The following is a 16,862-nucleotide window of genomic DNA, read 5'->3' on the forward strand; positions in this document are numbered from 1 at the left end:
AAAATAAATAATAATCTTGAGTTATGTTATGTCTGTTGCCAAAACATTAGGCACACTTGTGAAAATGAATAAATTTAAATTTAGCAGTGATGCACTAAACCCCTCTTCATGGTCATTCGAGGGTTCAGTTTCTGCTGAAACAGTGTCGGAAACATTGTAAGTCATGTGCCAGTACAACACAGTACAGTTCTAGTGCTATAATAGTAATATAATAGTGCTACGAACCACAGACTCCAAAATAGAAACGAAGTGAATCAACAGCTCTCTGTTACTTTAGACAAATGTCAGCCTTCACGAAGATTTAATGCATTCGCTTTCAGTTGTGTGTCTTATTAAGTGGCAAGTAAGTGTATATTCTTCTGCTTATACAGTCAAAATGGCAGAACTCAATTTCAGCAGCACAGGTAGAACAACTCAATGACAATAACAACTCAGGCTGTGATAAAAACTTTGAAGGTATATACATAAAAAAAAAGATGCTTGAGCCATTAGCAAACGAATGTTTCACTCCCTTTGACTGATATACCTCTATGTGCACATCTATCAAATGAATGAATCAAACCAGACAGCCAAAAAAAAAGTTAAGAAAAACGCAATTAATCCTCAAAAAATGCACGTGTATGGACAATAGTTGCTCGGTAGGCTAATTATGGACTTCCACATGCTCAACTGCACACTGTAATGTGTGATGTGGTAGACAGGGGGCGACTCACCTCTGTTTATTTAAAGGCTCTTTCTCCACACACTGCAAAAAGTAGGCTTTCAAATAGTTTAACGTGTACCTTGACGTACCTGGATTTGCTTTACATTCTGATTCAATGCAGCATAAATCACTTGGTACCACGCCTAGGTCCAGTCCTCTTGATTCTGACGCACTTTATTTAGCTTCACAGTTTTTTTTTTTGTTAGGCACAAAAATGTCAGTCAATGTCCGCTTTGTTATGTAAGAGGGCGCAGTGACGCAGAAAATTCAAATAAATGTGACCTGAAACCGAATTAATCTCTTGAAAACGTTTTACGCGTCAGCCGAAGAAAGTTCATCATGTGGAACAGAGGCTGTGATTTATGGAGGGTGTCGGGAGCATGCACTTTTTGCAGTGTGTGACGTGTAGGGGCCGAGGAGTGAGCTGCTCTGATTTAAGTTCCAGTCATCCTGATGTATGTTATCACTCTGCGAGAGACTGACAGGGCTAGGACCGCGCTGCGCTGGAGAACTCGCTTTGGGAAGTACTAGAAGTTCGTTTAGCGTGGACTTACGCGGCAGAGGCGCATGGCACAGCCGGACTGGCACGACAGGATAATGCCGCTGCCGACTCTGCGTGACTTTTGAGAAAGAGAGAAGCAAGGAGACATAGAGTTGGGGGAACGGATACTCATGGTTTGGTGTCAGGGTGCAAGTGCCGCCCGTGTCTCCTCTCCAAACGGTGCGCTCCCCGTGGCCGCGCTGCGCTCTCCGGGTCGAGAAATGGGATGCAGAAGCGCGCTGGGATGCTGCCTGCTCGCGGCTCTCTCCTGTTTCCTCGTCCCCGGCTGCAGAGGCAACATAACCGTGGCGGTGATGCTCCCGGATAACCACCTCAAGTACCCGTGGGCTCTGCCGCGCGTCTTCCCTGCCCTCCTCATGGCGCACGAGGACCTGCACGGCAAACACAAGCTGCTGCTCGGCCGCTCCATCAACATCCTCAACTACAGCACCGAGGACCCCGCAGTCGGCTCCTGCGCCGAGAGCCGCGCGCAGGTCGTGGCCGTGGACGCAAAGATTTACATCCGCCCAGACGCTTTCTTCGGACCCGGGTGCGTGTACCCGCTCGCCTCCGTGGGACGTTTCGCATCCCACTGGAAACTGCCCCTGGTCACGGCAGGGGGACCCGCGTATGGGTTCGACAAGCGGGACGAGTACCGGACCATAGTGCGCAGCGGGCCGTCCACCACAAAGCTGGGGGACTTTGCCAACGTCCTGCACTCGCACTTCAACTGGACGTCCCGGGCCGTGGTGATCTTCCACGACCTGCGGCAGGACGACCGGCCGCACTACTTCCTCTCTGAGGGCATTTTCCTGAACCTGAAGGAGGAGATGAACATCACAGTAGAGGCCCAGCCATACGAGGACGACCACAAGTACTTCAAGGATCTGATTAATTTTATGAAGGACCGAGGACGAAGTAAGTTCACGATTTAAACTTCTAAAATGAGCTGTTTAGGACCTGAAATATTACCGTTACGCATATTCATCATTTGATGGTAAAACAAAAAACAACCACTCATAACCTTCAGAATGAACATCTTATCGATATGTTTAAGTTTCCTGCTTGAGCGCGTTTTGCAGCTTGTCTTTTGAGCGTTTGATCTTATCTCGAGGTAAAGCAGACCACCAGCTGGGTAGGATAGAGATACTGTCAGAGGGCTGTGGAAGAAATTCCCACCAACGAGATGATCTGCAAGGGAAACAGTTTAGTGCAGTGGGAAATAAATACAATTTGGGGCATTGCTTTCAAGGGTCTAACAATATCCTGGATTTGGAGATTCCACTTTCATAGATTTTTTGTTTTATCCCCAAGCAGATGCAATCAGAGGTGGACTGGTGTATGTGCCGGGGAAGCCTGTTTATTCCGTATTTATTACAGAGGAATGTTTAGGCTGTGAGCAGTCTGCTGCTGCTCATGCTTTATTGCCTGTGGAGGACCACCACCTGCGTTTTTAAAGAGAGGGAGAGAAGTTGTGCCAATGGAGGCAAAATAGGCTCTGCATGTGTCACTGTGTAATGGAAAAACAAAGGAGGCTGTGTACAATCTACCCAATCGGTTGTATACATTTATGCTGTGCGGCCATGCTCTCTTAAAATCCACAAATTGTGGGTATCCTACACATGCCAAACACGTTAGGCTTCATTTAACTGATTGCACAAGACATCTATTGTTGCCTTTGATGGATTTACGACGAATATTTAGTCACAGTCTGCAGATTTCCACATTAAGTAAAAAACATCAGGCTATTCCGGAGGAGCGTGGAATAAGTCGATTTCCCAGCCTCAGACTATTAACTATTTTTATTAAGTTGCAAAACTGTCATGTTGGTATTAACAAATTATAATGACAGCCGCTTTTGTTGATGAAGGAGGACTCAGGCGGCAGGGAGAGGCTCTTAAATCACTCGTCTCTTTTCTGCCCTTAACTTTAATTAAGTGGAAATATTACGGGGCACGCTTAATCATTGTTGCTCTTGTGAAAATTTAATTGTGTGACTGAGTGTCTGGATGGTGGCTTGTGCACAGCTGCGAGGGTGTTGCATGCAGTTTTGTTTTCGTTGTGCGAGATGCAATCTTTGTTTTAAGCTTGCTGAATCAAGCTGTGTCCTGGTCTCGTCTCACCAGTGGCTTTGCCAGTGATAATTAGCCTATAAAAAAAAACAACAGATCAATCCTTAGACAAGTACATGACGTGATTTCAAAACCTCAGGTTGTTTTTTGTAATGATCAGAAGTTAGAAACAGTTCAACGTGAAGATCAATAGAGACCCATGTCCGTGAGACGTAATCAAGACATGGTTAGCCCTAGCTTAGCATAAAGAATGGCAGCAGAGGGAAACGGCTAGCCTGTCTTATTAATTCGCATGTGTTTAATCTGTGCAAAACAGAAATGTAAAGGTTTCTGAAAGGCAAATTTGAACAGAACACTTTTACAACTCGACAATCGAAGGCTTGAGTTTGTTGAGAACATGTTGTTCTGTTTGAGACTAATTCTCAGAAACCCTGGTAACAGATGATAAGAGATATTTGTTTTGTTAATTCAACATTAACTACAACCACCAGGTAAACGTAATAGTGGGGATTAACGCTATATTTCCTTATGTAATGTTTGAATTTGAAGAAATGTCACAGTCATGTCAGCCTAAAGATATTATTGTATCTCTTCAGAAATGCATAGCTGATACGGAGCGACACTGCATGGGTGTGTTGCAAAATATTTCTCTCCCTATATTCCTGGGAAACGTTTGAAGGGAATCCTTGTTTGAACCAGCTCAACCTTTCTCGCAAAATCTGCTTCCCGACCAGTAAATCTGGCAGCATTATGGTTTCTGGCATAGCAAAACAAACCCAGATTTAAACATCTTAATCTGTTGTTACAGTAACGGCATCAACAAATAATAGAATAAATGCGACGCGAAAGGTAATTAAAGAGCGGCACAGCAACAAGGATAAGAGGTGAAAGGTGCACTCGCACCCCTCCTCCCTTCCCAGATGAAATATGGGGCTGCTGCAGTGAGCTGGAGGTCATGGAAGCTAATGGTTTTGTCAGGGCTTGTCCTGGCTCGGCTCGCTTTTATACCAGCAGATATCCTCCGGGCTACCAGCTCCGTTTAGTCACCTGATTACAGGTTGGTTTGAAACAGCAAGAGGCCAAGCTGAGGTAAGAAAGGAAAAACGAGACTTTTAATGTGAAGCCACACATCATTGGAGCTTTGACAGCTGACCAAGTCGTTGCGTGTTGTTGGGGGAGTTGAACGCCCCTCCCTCCGCTACCTCTAATTCCACAAATTCCTCTTTGTAATACCTGGAAAATGCAGATGTGGGAAGCCACCGAGCAGAATGACTTAAGTTTCCCACAAGTGGTGACATTGTCTCTCGGTCCTCCACCCCATTTCACAATCAAGTTTGCGTCATTAAAAAAATCATATCAGCTATTTCTTTCTTTGAGCACTTCAAACAGATTCACACCAATCAGGCATGACCTTATTGTGCAGATCTCCCTTGTGCATCCAAGACAGCTGTGGCTCATCAGAGAATGGACATGGACCTTCTGAGGGTGAGGTGAGGTGTCTGGTAACACAACATTGTTAGTGGGTGTCTTTGGGTCCTATGGGTTGAGGGGAGGGGCCTCTGTGGATCATCCCACACATGCTTGATCAGTTTGGAATCTAGTGAATTTGGAGGCCAGGTCAACACCTTGTGAATCCACATGAGTGCCAGGTCCAAAAGTTTCCCAGCAGAACACTGTATCGTCACAAGGTAGTCGATGATAATCACTTTTCACCTTTTTCATTCATTTTTCATAGGACTTAGAATATAGTTCAGTCTCAGTTGCGAGGATGGAACAACAGGGACAATATGTCTTAGAATCACATTTCTGTCGGTGCATTAACTGAGATATATAATTAGCCAAATGAATCTGACTAGGACCTGTCACAGCAGCAGACAAAGGATTAGCAAGTTTTATAATGACTGATGTTCTTTTAGAACGATTCTGATAATAATTTTTCCTCTAGTGATCCCTCAAGGGGCAAGTCTTTGTCTGCATTTAGCCCATCAGTTTATTCACTCAGTTCAATAAGCTTCCACCTGTGAGGCACCTGGGGACCAGTTTAGGGGTTAGGTCACCTCAACCGTGAACACGGGGGGAAGCTAACTTATGACCTTTACGTTCCCAAAGCTGCTTCTCTAACCAGCACTCCAAGGCTAAATGCGACTAACACACACATAACAAATTCCTCATATGTGAGGACAAATGAAGCAATAAAGAGAACTCAGATCCTGATTCTGACTGAAAAGCAACTAAAAAGGAATGAGCGGCCCCCTGTGTACACAATCTATCAAACTAGTTTCCTCTTTTAGTTTATAGGCGTAACATCTCCTGAGGCCCCACAATGGACAACACGTGAAACAAAATCACTGCTAGACTAACTTTCATACCTTCTAAAGTTGCTTTTCTTGTAAACTGAATTAAATGCTTTTTAGGATTTTTCAGACCTGCAAATATGCAAGCCCCAAGGCAAGATCATCTTCCTTACTGGCAGGAATCACTTTGAACCGCTTTGAACTTATTATGCTCCGGCAAAGATCTGCTGGGCCGATCAGTTAGTTTGTGTGGTCTTCATGTGGTGATGGACAGAAGAGTAAAAACATGGTAGCTATTCACGTCACCGTAGTGCAGCTGGGTTGAAAATGGTTGCTGTTGGAAAAGTGAGCTGTTTAGAGTTCACTATCGTGCCTGAAGATATTGGCAGCAAAATAACTTCAAATGATTAACAGTTAACAGCAATTAAGGCCTTTGTTAAAAATGACGTCAGTCGAATTGAGTGTCTCCCTTCTCACTGTGACTCTGTCTGGTGGAAACAGTCCCACTGAACAAAAACTTTGCACTTCATTTTGATCAATAATTCTCTCAATTTTCGCACAGAGGAGAAAATAATGTATTAAATGTATTATAAATAATGCATTAAAATAGAGCGAAATAAAAATGCTGAATCCATCTTTTTATTAGAACTTTAATGTTATGCCACAGTGAACCGCCGCGGTAGCTGGTAGCAGTGGGCCAACAGGGGCTCAAAGATTTTGCGGCTCCTTAGACAATGAAGTCGCTTCAGCTACAATGGAATGAATTTGGAGCATGTTAATTAAAGGGTTGCTCCACCCAAACAACCATAAACAATATAGATTTTGTCCACTGCATCTGTTGGTATTTGCACTGTGCCCCACTTCTCTATGGAACTGCTGTCGATCAATAAAATAGTCCATATTTAATGTAACATTCAATTTACCTCCAGTGAACCTGTTTTATTTAAACAGACAAAACACGTGTGTACTGTTTTTTTTATATATACAATTTTGATGAACTGACTCTTTTGAACAGAAGGTTTTTCATCCTTTTTTTTCTAGATTTAGTACTGGACCCCGAAGAGATAATCTATATTCCAGAGTCGATGCTTTTCAGCCTGTTAATGGCACATAAAAGGGAAAATCTCAACTATCCGAGTGGAGGACTACCAGGCCGTGTTGCTTGTTTTTTATTCTTTTCCTTTTTCAAGCGCACATGGTTTGAAGCTCCCAGATGAAAAGAGTGTCTCTTCACAGGTAGTGCCTTGGTGTAACAACAAAAATCCTTTTTCTTGCAGAAATACACTCAACCAGGTCGGATAAACCGCATGTTGCTCCCACAGATATATGCAAAGGAATGCCGCAGAGGCAAAGCCGCAAGTCATTTATTTTAGTCTTAAAAACCTTGTAGACAGATTAGAAGATGAACAAAGAAAGAGCTGCAGGGTAATCTCTCCTGATGAAGATTCAGCAACAACACAAACATGACACACGGTAGAAAATACAAATCAATCCAGGCGACAGAAAACATCTTGATTGCAGTAATTGGCTTGAGGTTATCTACGAAGCATCAAAAACAAGCAAATGTCCCAAACCGAAACAAGTGTAATTAAGAATCTAAACCAGGGGTTTGCCAAGCTTTTTTTTTTTTTTTTCGCAGACAGTCAACATCTGAAGTGTGTTTGTTATGTCCAGTATATAAACTGAAACTGAAGCTCTGGTTCAGCGAAACCACTGGTTCGATCCCCTTTATGTCTATGGCTGAGGTGCCTTGAGAAAGCACATAAAACACTCCTAACTGCTCCCCAGGTGGGGCCACCTTGCTTTATTGCTCAGTGTGTGCTCATTCGGATGGGTTAAACGCAGAGAACAAGTTCCTGTCATGTGTGTACATACAGGTATATACTGTACATGGCAAGTAAAGTTTATTAGTTTTGAAATCATATTGTCACTTCACAGCATGGTAGTAAATGTAACTGGTCTATGACCTGGTACATGAAGACTTGCGATGTTAATGACTCAAGCTATGAGTTTATTGAGTCTTAAAGAATGTAGAAAAATCAGTTTTCACTATATGTATAATAATAATATATAAGTGTATGTGTGTATATATATATCTTGTTTCAGGCACTGTGAACCTCTTGAGACCCTTCGTCCTCATACGGGGACATTAAGTTTTAGGTGTGCGGCAGCTTATTCTGCTTCATTCTCATCATAAGGAGACACTTTTGTCTGCCGTGTACCGGTAGCAAAGGGTCAATACACTTATTTATTTATGCTTATTCACTTTTCTGGTTTGATATGACATGACAATTTAATAAATTCACAAGTACTCGTTTGAGGACATTGGGATTTCATTGTTTCCAATTCTGCTTTTGCATTAAAATAAACAGTTTTATATGTTGGTACACATTGATGAGTTAAATTGTATTATACAGTGAAATAATCCTCGTGTCCACTTCATTTTTTTCAACACCTACTTCCAATTCAAAGATGATGCTTATTTTTTATACGTCTTAGGTCCAGCACATCCCAAATACCTAAAGATTGGAATCTTAAAAAAAAATTAAGATGCATTCCAAATAACCGCTTGGATCTCAGGAGGTTAATAATAAAAGCACTGGGACCCTGCACCCTGAGGTGTACTGAAATCTATGAATAGAAAAAAAGAACAAGATAGAAAACAGGAGCGATAACAATAACGACAGTCATGCCCACTGTGATGATGCGTTCTCCAGTTAAATGGCAGCATGAAGCAGAATTATGTTACCTACATTTTTATTTAGACTCCAGGCTATGTCAGAAATTACCCAGCTGACTGTGTAGTACAGTAGTATGTTTACTCTCTGCCAGACACGGTGTCTTATAATGTATTCGCCACATTCGCAGTAAACAGTGCTTTACGTTGACAATATCACAACGCAATTATTTACATTTTATGGGTCCAGAAATTGCAGCTGTATGACTCTACACACCGTGTAAAGTGGTGAATGCCTGAAATTTCAATTCATCGCTCACTGTGCAGAGAAAGAGGGTTTTATTAGGTGGTTTATTAGCTCTACCTAGCTAAAGCCCATGAAGATGATTACAAGTGTCCAGCAGTAAATGCTAAAGTTACACTATTCACCTTTCATTGAAAGTGTTCCAGAGAGGCGTTAATTCATCTTTATGGCAATTGTGGAGGCTGCTGTTTGTGCTGCTAATGAAGTGGGCGGTGCTTCTTTTATCTTGTCTTCCCCCATAAACATAGACGAGGCTAGATTAAAACAAAAGTTACAGGCTTCATGATTCAGGGGCCAGATAAAACAGTTGTTATAAAATTATTTGATGAGTCTTCCTTCCTTTTGGTTCGTGCCTCTTAACAAGTCCCAGTCCCTAGTAACAACATGAAATGGCGTGTAGTATATTGACTTTGGGCAGCACACGCACATCAGCTTCTTTCTGTGACAGAAACAGAGCAAGTGGTGTTGCTGTTCCACTCTTTCATTGTGTCGTTTAGTTTCGATGAGGATGAGTAGAAAAAGACCAACACAAGTGCTGAAGTGAGCCACAGCCTTTGTGTAACGTGTCACATCTGCATGAGCCTGTTATGTGGATCCTTTGTGCCTCATGAGTATGTAATTTGAATCTTTTGAAAGAAAGCGGACTCTGCAATCTCAATGAAAATTGTTGAAAGGCATTACATAATAATATACCATTAATAGCTACCAATCCTAGTTCCATTGTGGTCCCCGTAATAGTGGGATTATCCTCAATGGCAGCGTGTTTATCCTTAAAAACACATATAACAGATTTATCTTGTAATTCTACGTTTTATCACATCTACGGTTTCCTTGATACAATTTCTTTGGTTTAATCCTCTTTTGAAAATGAGCTCTATTATGTGGAAATGCAGCAAGTTGCCAGACAGCAGGCCTACCGACAGAAAGCACTCTGCACAGCTCTTACGTCTATCGTACATACGTGCATTATTATGCGCCATATTTCAATGATGGACCTTTATAAATGTTCATTTGCATTCAGATCTGGTTCAGCATCAAAAGACACACAGTACAAGAAAGCCACAGGATATTCAGTGCATGGTCAAGTTGTTTATGACAAATTAATACATAAGAACCTGATTGTATATTAATTTGTCATAAACAACTTGAAGAAAGTGTTATGAAACTGATGTCTGTGGTGACTTTCCTTTCAAATCACAAGTCCAACACACTTAGGATAGGGCTGCTTTCAGGTGATGCCGTTTTTAATGTGTTCGCAAGAGAAGTCTCTGTAAATAGCCTCAACTTTTCAGGATTTGTATAATCTTAGGTTCAAGAGTTCTTGTTGGTTGTACAATATCAAAGCTATTCCAGCTGAAAAGATACGCAATGACCAGACAATTAACTAGCTGGTCTCCTGGATGATCTGGGACGACGCTGAGTCTGGTGTTGTTCACACGCTGCTGTCTTGGTGTAAATTGGTATTCACATGTGGAAAGTTCACGACTGGTGACATTTTTGCAAACATTTTCAGAACTGACTGTAAATCCGTGACCCTGAGTGACTTCAAGGGGCCGGCGGTTGCCTAGCAATGATGTTGCCATCTAAAATTAGCCTTTTTAATACCTTCAAAGAGGTTTTATTGGAAACTGAATGAAGTGCTTTCAATATCTGCAAATTTGCTAGCCTGGAAGGTAGACCAACTTCATCTCATCTTATCTTCTACAACTGCTTATCCTCACTAGGTTTGCTGGAGCCTATCCCAGGTGTCATTGGGCGAGGGGTAGGGTTCACCCTGGACAGGTCGCCAGTGTCACAGGGCTAACATAGAGAGAAACAACCATTCACACTCACACCTAGGGTCAATTTAGAATCACCTATCAACCTAACGAGCATATCTTTGGAGGGTGGGAGGAAACCGGAGTACCCAGCGAAAACCTACACAGACACAGGGAGAACATGCAAATTCCACCCAGAAAGACCCGAAACCTGAACCTTCTCGCTGGGAGGCATCAGTGCTAATCACACAAAGAAAATACAGTCCCTGCCTGGCAAGTAACAACTTATTTTCAAGTTTTTGAGGTAATTGTTAAATCAGACTAAAACACGGGACTGAGCCTTCTTGATGGAGAAGAAATTAGACTTGATTATATATTCTTATAACAATCTTAAAAATGTCAAAATATACTACATAATAACAGGCTGACAGGAGATCTTATGCAATGTTGAGATAGCAGGGACAGGGTCGAGTCTGTGAAGTGGAACAACTGATACCAAACAAATTAAGGTGCTTGTGAGCAAAGTAAAGCCGCTGCAACACAGGAGGACATTTTCCTTTGGCTGTGCAGTGCATTTGTTTTGGCAGAGGTCCAGGAGACAGCAGGGCTGCTTTGGCATGGCGAGCCATGTTGGAAGAGACGAGAGCCGGGGTTGAAGCAGCAGTCGAATTTGGTCTAACACATGAGGAAATGTCTGCTAACTGGGAGCACTGCCTCGGCGCTGGCAGCCACCACTCTGACATACGCTACGAATGGAAATAATGCTAAAAGGTTTTTTATCCGTGCCTCTGCAGCGGCAGGGTGTAGGTGGCAGTGTGAAGGTAGTGACTAGAGACGGCGTACTAAAGGTCTCCACTTAATATCTGCAAACAAATAAGTGGCACAGTGTCTCTGAGCACAGCTAAAATCCCTTTCCATTCCTTTTGAGAGTCTGCACTTTACAGATGGAAAGGTTTGCTGTTGCTGAAGATTGATCACATGTGGAAAGTGGGGTCTGAATGCCAAAATTTGCCGTTTTGTTTTCTTTTGTTTGAATCATTGCTTGTAAGTAGGCAATTTAAAATATGGCAAAAAGTATTGGTTGATCCTTGTATCTGCAGCAGCACTGAACAGTTTTTCATATCCAGCCTGATATTTCCGCATCACTCTTCTTTCTTTGGTTGGTTTCACTGTTTGAAGCCTATAGAACTAATATTAAACCTCATCTTTGAACAATTTTTGTTTCCATGTTGGCTCACATGTGGCAGTCGTTTCTTTCATTCTTCATCTGACAGACGATTGTGTTGAAGCTTGACGTTTATTAGAATCAGACATTGCAAAAGTTTAAATCCGCGCCAGCTGTCAGGATGCATTATTCGCGACCAGCGTTGTGTTGTTCATTTCAACATGTGAAACCGCAAGGAATTGGGAGGAATATGTGACACAACTGTGGTTCTAACAAGGATTATTGGTGGTGTCAGAATGGCAGCGGGGTCCTGTGTACGTCAATTAGGACGCAATGAAGCGTATAGACATTTAATCAAACTGAAGTTCGGCCGCAAGAAATGTGCCTAATCGGAGCACACAGAGGCTTGCGCAACGCGTACTTGTTACAAAAAATGTACAGCTAAAAAACAGCCAAAGGCTTTAAAGGTGATTTTTGTGGATGTGTTGAAATTCAGTATAAGCCATAGCTGAGGTGGACCGCATCAAAACAAGCTTTAGAGTTCTGGGTTTTGGCTGAGCTGCACCAAAATTCAAAGGAGACAAGCAAATATTGGACAAGTGAAGAGACTAATAAAACCACACCAACTTTGTACCGTCTCCTCCCACTGCTCAGGACAACTATTAGGCCTAGGACTGACAGGTCTCTAAGCGCTCCATCAGCCTTCTTGCTCATTCCTGCTGCAGATGTGAGATGCCTCTTTATGTACATGAAGCTGTAAATGTCGGTTGTTGGGTGTAAAATGATCAAATACGCTCCATGTATAACTGACCCATCGACCGATGGCTGACTAAATATTAAACGCTCTGAGTTAGACAGTTTTGAAAACATTGCAACATTTTACTGGGAGTTTATCACTTTTTATGAAATTCTGACTTTTTTTCTCACTGTTGGGTTCAGACTCCATGATATTGGCATGAACGCTCTTAGTGGCCGAGTCCAAGGTTTTTTTTCTTGCGTAGGATGTCATAGTTGATGATAGCTGAAGCTGATGTTTCAACAAACAGACTACCATGCCAGAAATTTCCTTTATCTTCCTTCCCATTGTATAACAACTTCTACAACACCTCTGCGATGTTGACCGAGTGCTCTTTTGCAGCCATCGTAGCTAAATGAAAGACAGGTTTAATGACCTGCAGTGTCAGCTTGGCCCAACCAACACACTGGCCCACAGCCTTTGATTCCTGGCACCTCCTTTCCAATGATATCATGACAGACATCATCACGAGAAGATTTTATGCTCTCTATAGTCATCCATACAGCTGAACTCTCATGGTACAAATTGTGGGTGCTGTGAACCCAGGGAAAGATGACCATCAATATTTGAAAGAAGTAATTGATCAGGAGAATAAATGTGTTTGTTGTTTCTTTTGTGTCTGCAGTCGTCTACATCTGTGGGCCCCTGCATACGTTCCTGAACATCATGAAGCTGTTTCAGACCGAGATCCAGGACCCAGAAAACTATGCCATTTTCTATCTGGATGTGTTTGCTGAGAGCTTGAAAAATCGCAAACCATGGGAAAACCAGGAGTCTGACTGGGCCAATCCGATCGAGGTCTTTAAGGTACAGTAAATACAGCACCATCATTTGGCATGGGAGATTAACTGGAGTTGAGTTGAGTGAACATTAATCAAAGCCTGGTGCTGCAAAGGTAAAAGATGAAGCTTTTATGGTAATGACAGACATATATAAGAAAAGCTTACACACACTCCGATGACCTTTGGAGGTTTCATCAATTTCGCCGGTGGGTGGGCAAATTGAGTCTTCCAGTCCCAAAGGACCCAAACCACCCCTGCCTCAACCCTTGCGACCACTTTAGGGAGTGAAATTCTTGCATGACATTAATGAATGAGGGGAAGTGTTTTCACAGGAAGCAATTTAGCCCTGCAAATGAGTGCACTGTCTGAGAAATAAGAAAGTAGGAACAGATGTGTCATTCACCTAATTAATCTCCTTAAATGTCATACAGCCTTCTCTTAATTCCCTTAATTCAATGTTTGCAGGATTCTGAGGGAGAGGGGCCTCAGGACTATAAATCTAGAATTATCTTAAATGAATTATAGCATCTTTTGTCATGATGGAGTTAATTTGTTCGACTAAAAATTTGGATAGTCAGGAACAGAAGAATGTCTTCATAATAATTATATTTAGAATGTAATTTATGACGCCGCACACTGTCGTTTCTGTCATTAAATACTTGACACCTCCCAAATTTGTAATATGCCAACAGTAGCCTGACGTAGCCACACTCAATTTTAATCTGAATAAGAGTCAGCATTTGGATTTCATTATATTCTCATTATGTGTGTTTCATCACACACATACATAAAAAACACGCCGTACAACCAATCAGTGTTGTAAACAAATTCAACTCCATGGTGCTACGGTGATGTGTACAAGCACATCACTGTTACTCTTCTGCTGTTACTGTGTGAAGCCCACCCAAACTGACTCATTGGCGCAGCAAATCTTGTCTGGAGCAAAATCAGTTCCCAATGGAGCGGTTCTAGACCAACTTTCTGCCTCAAAATCCTCTGGGAAGGGGTTTTCAGGTTAGGCTGTCAGCACTACCAAAGTCAATCCAAGTAAATCTTAGCACACAGAATTTGATCATTTTTGATTTCAGAAAACCACAAATTGGTATTAAACTGTTTGACAATTAAACTTAATGATCCCAGTATTTGTTTATCTAATTTCAACTCCTCGTTACCTTGGGTGGAGAACAAAATCTCGACTCCAGTTTTGCTGATCGTGCAAGATGCGAATTTGTCTGTAGGCCATAATAACGCTCATTATGGCAATATGCTTCCTTTGTAGCGATAATTGCTTGAGGATGTTTGTGGTTGGGTTCCAATAACTGTTGTAAGATGAATAATAATAAAAATTACTTCTTACATTTGCTTGAAACTTGTTCTTGTGACTGCACGTATGATGACTAAATCACTGATCACAGAGGTATGTTTTATAATATTTGCACATGCTCAGCTTAAGGTCTCCTTTTACTACCTGTTGCGAGAGTAGCCTAGGTCTCCAGTAGCAACCTGCTACACAATTACAGCCTTGTAGGGACAACATATTTTTATCACTTCACAAAACAACTAAGTTAGTCTCATAGTGAAGGGCTGATTAAATCAGTCCCTTTTAAGACTAAAAGCACGTTTTTTCTTTATTTGTACTCCAAAGAAAATGGTATCCAGCACATATAGTTGATAGAAAATAAAAGCAAATACTGTTTTACTGTGTACATGCTCCTGCTGCTATTGTCGCTGTGATAATGGCGTCTGAAAAGGGTTTACACTGCTGGAATTGACAGATTTTGTGATTTCAAACTGTGTGTGACTCGATTCAGCATAGGCCAATGACATTCAAAATACAACGACATAATTCTCGGGGCGGTGAGTGTTGATGCCTGATGTTTATTCTCATTGAGTATTCAAAACCAAAACAAAGGCAAAGCTTTATTTAAAGTGTTTTTCTTTCACTTGTAGACTAAGCAGTCAGTACTAAAAGGCTCTTACAATACTGTATTTGCTTATTAGCTGTTAAACTCGAAACAATAAAGAATTAGTCTTTAAATGCATTTTCATTTGGTTGAGGTTAATATGTAGCATTTGTTTAAAGATGGTTAAAGTAATTTCCAGAAATTTGCATAAAATAAGTTGAAAATTTCAGAATGTTGTTAGGTAGATGGTCAGCATCCTAAGACCTCAGTGAGAGCATTAGCATACCAGAGGCTAAATGGAATTTTTTGTTCTTTGTATTATTGAAACACTGTACATACTATTTATTAGTTATACCTTTTATGTTTTATGATGCATTCATATTTTATACGTGACATATTTCAAGAAGCATCCAGTAAAACACGCTAATTAACTACACCACAAACAGACATTTGGGTGGTTTCAGTGTGGCTAACAAATGTCTTATTAGGCAAGATATTATGAATGAAATGTGTTGTCCGTTACATTCAGTGCCTGTGTTTTTTGTGTTTGTGGTATCAGTTTACTGCAGAAATACTGTCATGATTTTGGTAAAAGAACAGCAGCAGCTCAGGAATAAACGTTAGCCTTGGTTAGATGATCAACATGCTAAATGTTAAGTGACTGTTAGACTGTGAGTACAACAAAAAGATGTCATGTAAATTCCGTGAGCATACAGTTTGGGATTCTGAACACTGAGACCATACTACATTATATCAAAAATTCAATAACACAAAAAAATAATACATATTCTGTTTTACATAGTTATGTTGTGTTAGAACTAGAGCTGTCAAAACAATTCGATAATAATGCATTTGTGTAAATCCCTTTAAATTGTTTCGATGCACATTTAACACATTAATGTAGTGGTTGTGAAGCAGAAACACGCCTTCTTGAGCAGAAGTGATTAAATATCAATGTCTTTTGACCTTTAGCATTTAATGTCAAAGTAACTTATTCAAAGACACAACATGCTGGATAGTTTGCAACATACGTATATTTATTGATCACGCAGAGTCTTACTTTCCCCCACTCATGTCATTATTTGTGGTACAAAGTCGGGAACTGGTTGTGCTCCAGCAAAGATCTACTAGGCCAATGAAATCATTTGGGTGGCCTTTATTTGGTGATGGAGAGAATAGTATCAGCATCATAGTCAACCACGTAATGTGAGCGCTGTGAAGTTGAATTTGTTTACAACAAAATGGCTCTAAATGTTTGTAGGACTATTCAGTTGCATGGAGAGGTATTTTTTCACTGTATTGGTTGAAACCATAATGAAATCCAAATGGCATATGACCAGAGAGTTTAGTCTGGCTCCTTGGACAATTTTTTGGGAGAATATTCCCATGTAGTATTTGTCATAATTGTCATTGTTTTCCCTGGTTGATAGGAGTTTTAAAAACTGGAAATATATCACTTTAAAGTACATTTAGAACAGATTAAAAAAAAAAACTATTTATCGCTCCTTAACTATGTACAGTCACGCGATCATGTAATTGTGTTAATATTTTCCCCTCTCTGTACCTCTTGCAGTCTGTTTTCATCATAACTTACCGGCCTCCTGACAACCCGGAATACAAAGACTTTCAGAGGAGACTCCATGCCAGAGCTCAGAAAGATTTCGGTGTCCATTTGGAACCATCATTGGTATGTTAATCGTTGTTAGTTGTTGTAAGCCCCATAAATCATATTCAGTATGGAAAATTATCCCACTGTTGTATAATTCTCTGCACTCAATGATGAATTGTACTTACAATAACGTTTGCAATTACTACTTCTATCATCACTGCTTACCCTACCAGCCATCACACAAGTACAATAAGAATT

General features: G+C 41.1%; 1 protein-coding gene across 1 annotated transcript in view; it reads left to right on the forward strand.

Moving 5' to 3' along the window:
- The first annotated feature begins 1,174 nt into the window (after window positions 1-1,174).
- npr2 (natriuretic peptide receptor 2) overlaps window positions 1,175-16,862 on the forward strand; it is a 58,285-nt gene continuing 42,597 nt past the window's right edge. The window contains exons 1-3 of the mRNA XM_047569772.1: window positions 1,175-2,162; window positions 12,935-13,116; window positions 16,569-16,682. Of these exons, the coding sequence (XP_047425728.1) occupies window positions 1,376-2,162; window positions 12,935-13,116; window positions 16,569-16,682 (1,083 nt within the window). The 5' untranslated portion in view covers window positions 1,175-1,375. The remainder of the gene's footprint in view (window positions 2,163-12,934; window positions 13,117-16,568; window positions 16,683-16,862) is intronic.

This window comes from Mugil cephalus, chromosome 19, assembly GCF_022458985.1.
Source record: "Mugil cephalus isolate CIBA_MC_2020 chromosome 19, CIBA_Mcephalus_1.1, whole genome shotgun sequence".
NCBI classification, from domain to species: Eukaryota; Metazoa; Chordata; class Actinopteri; order Mugiliformes; family Mugilidae; genus Mugil; species Mugil cephalus.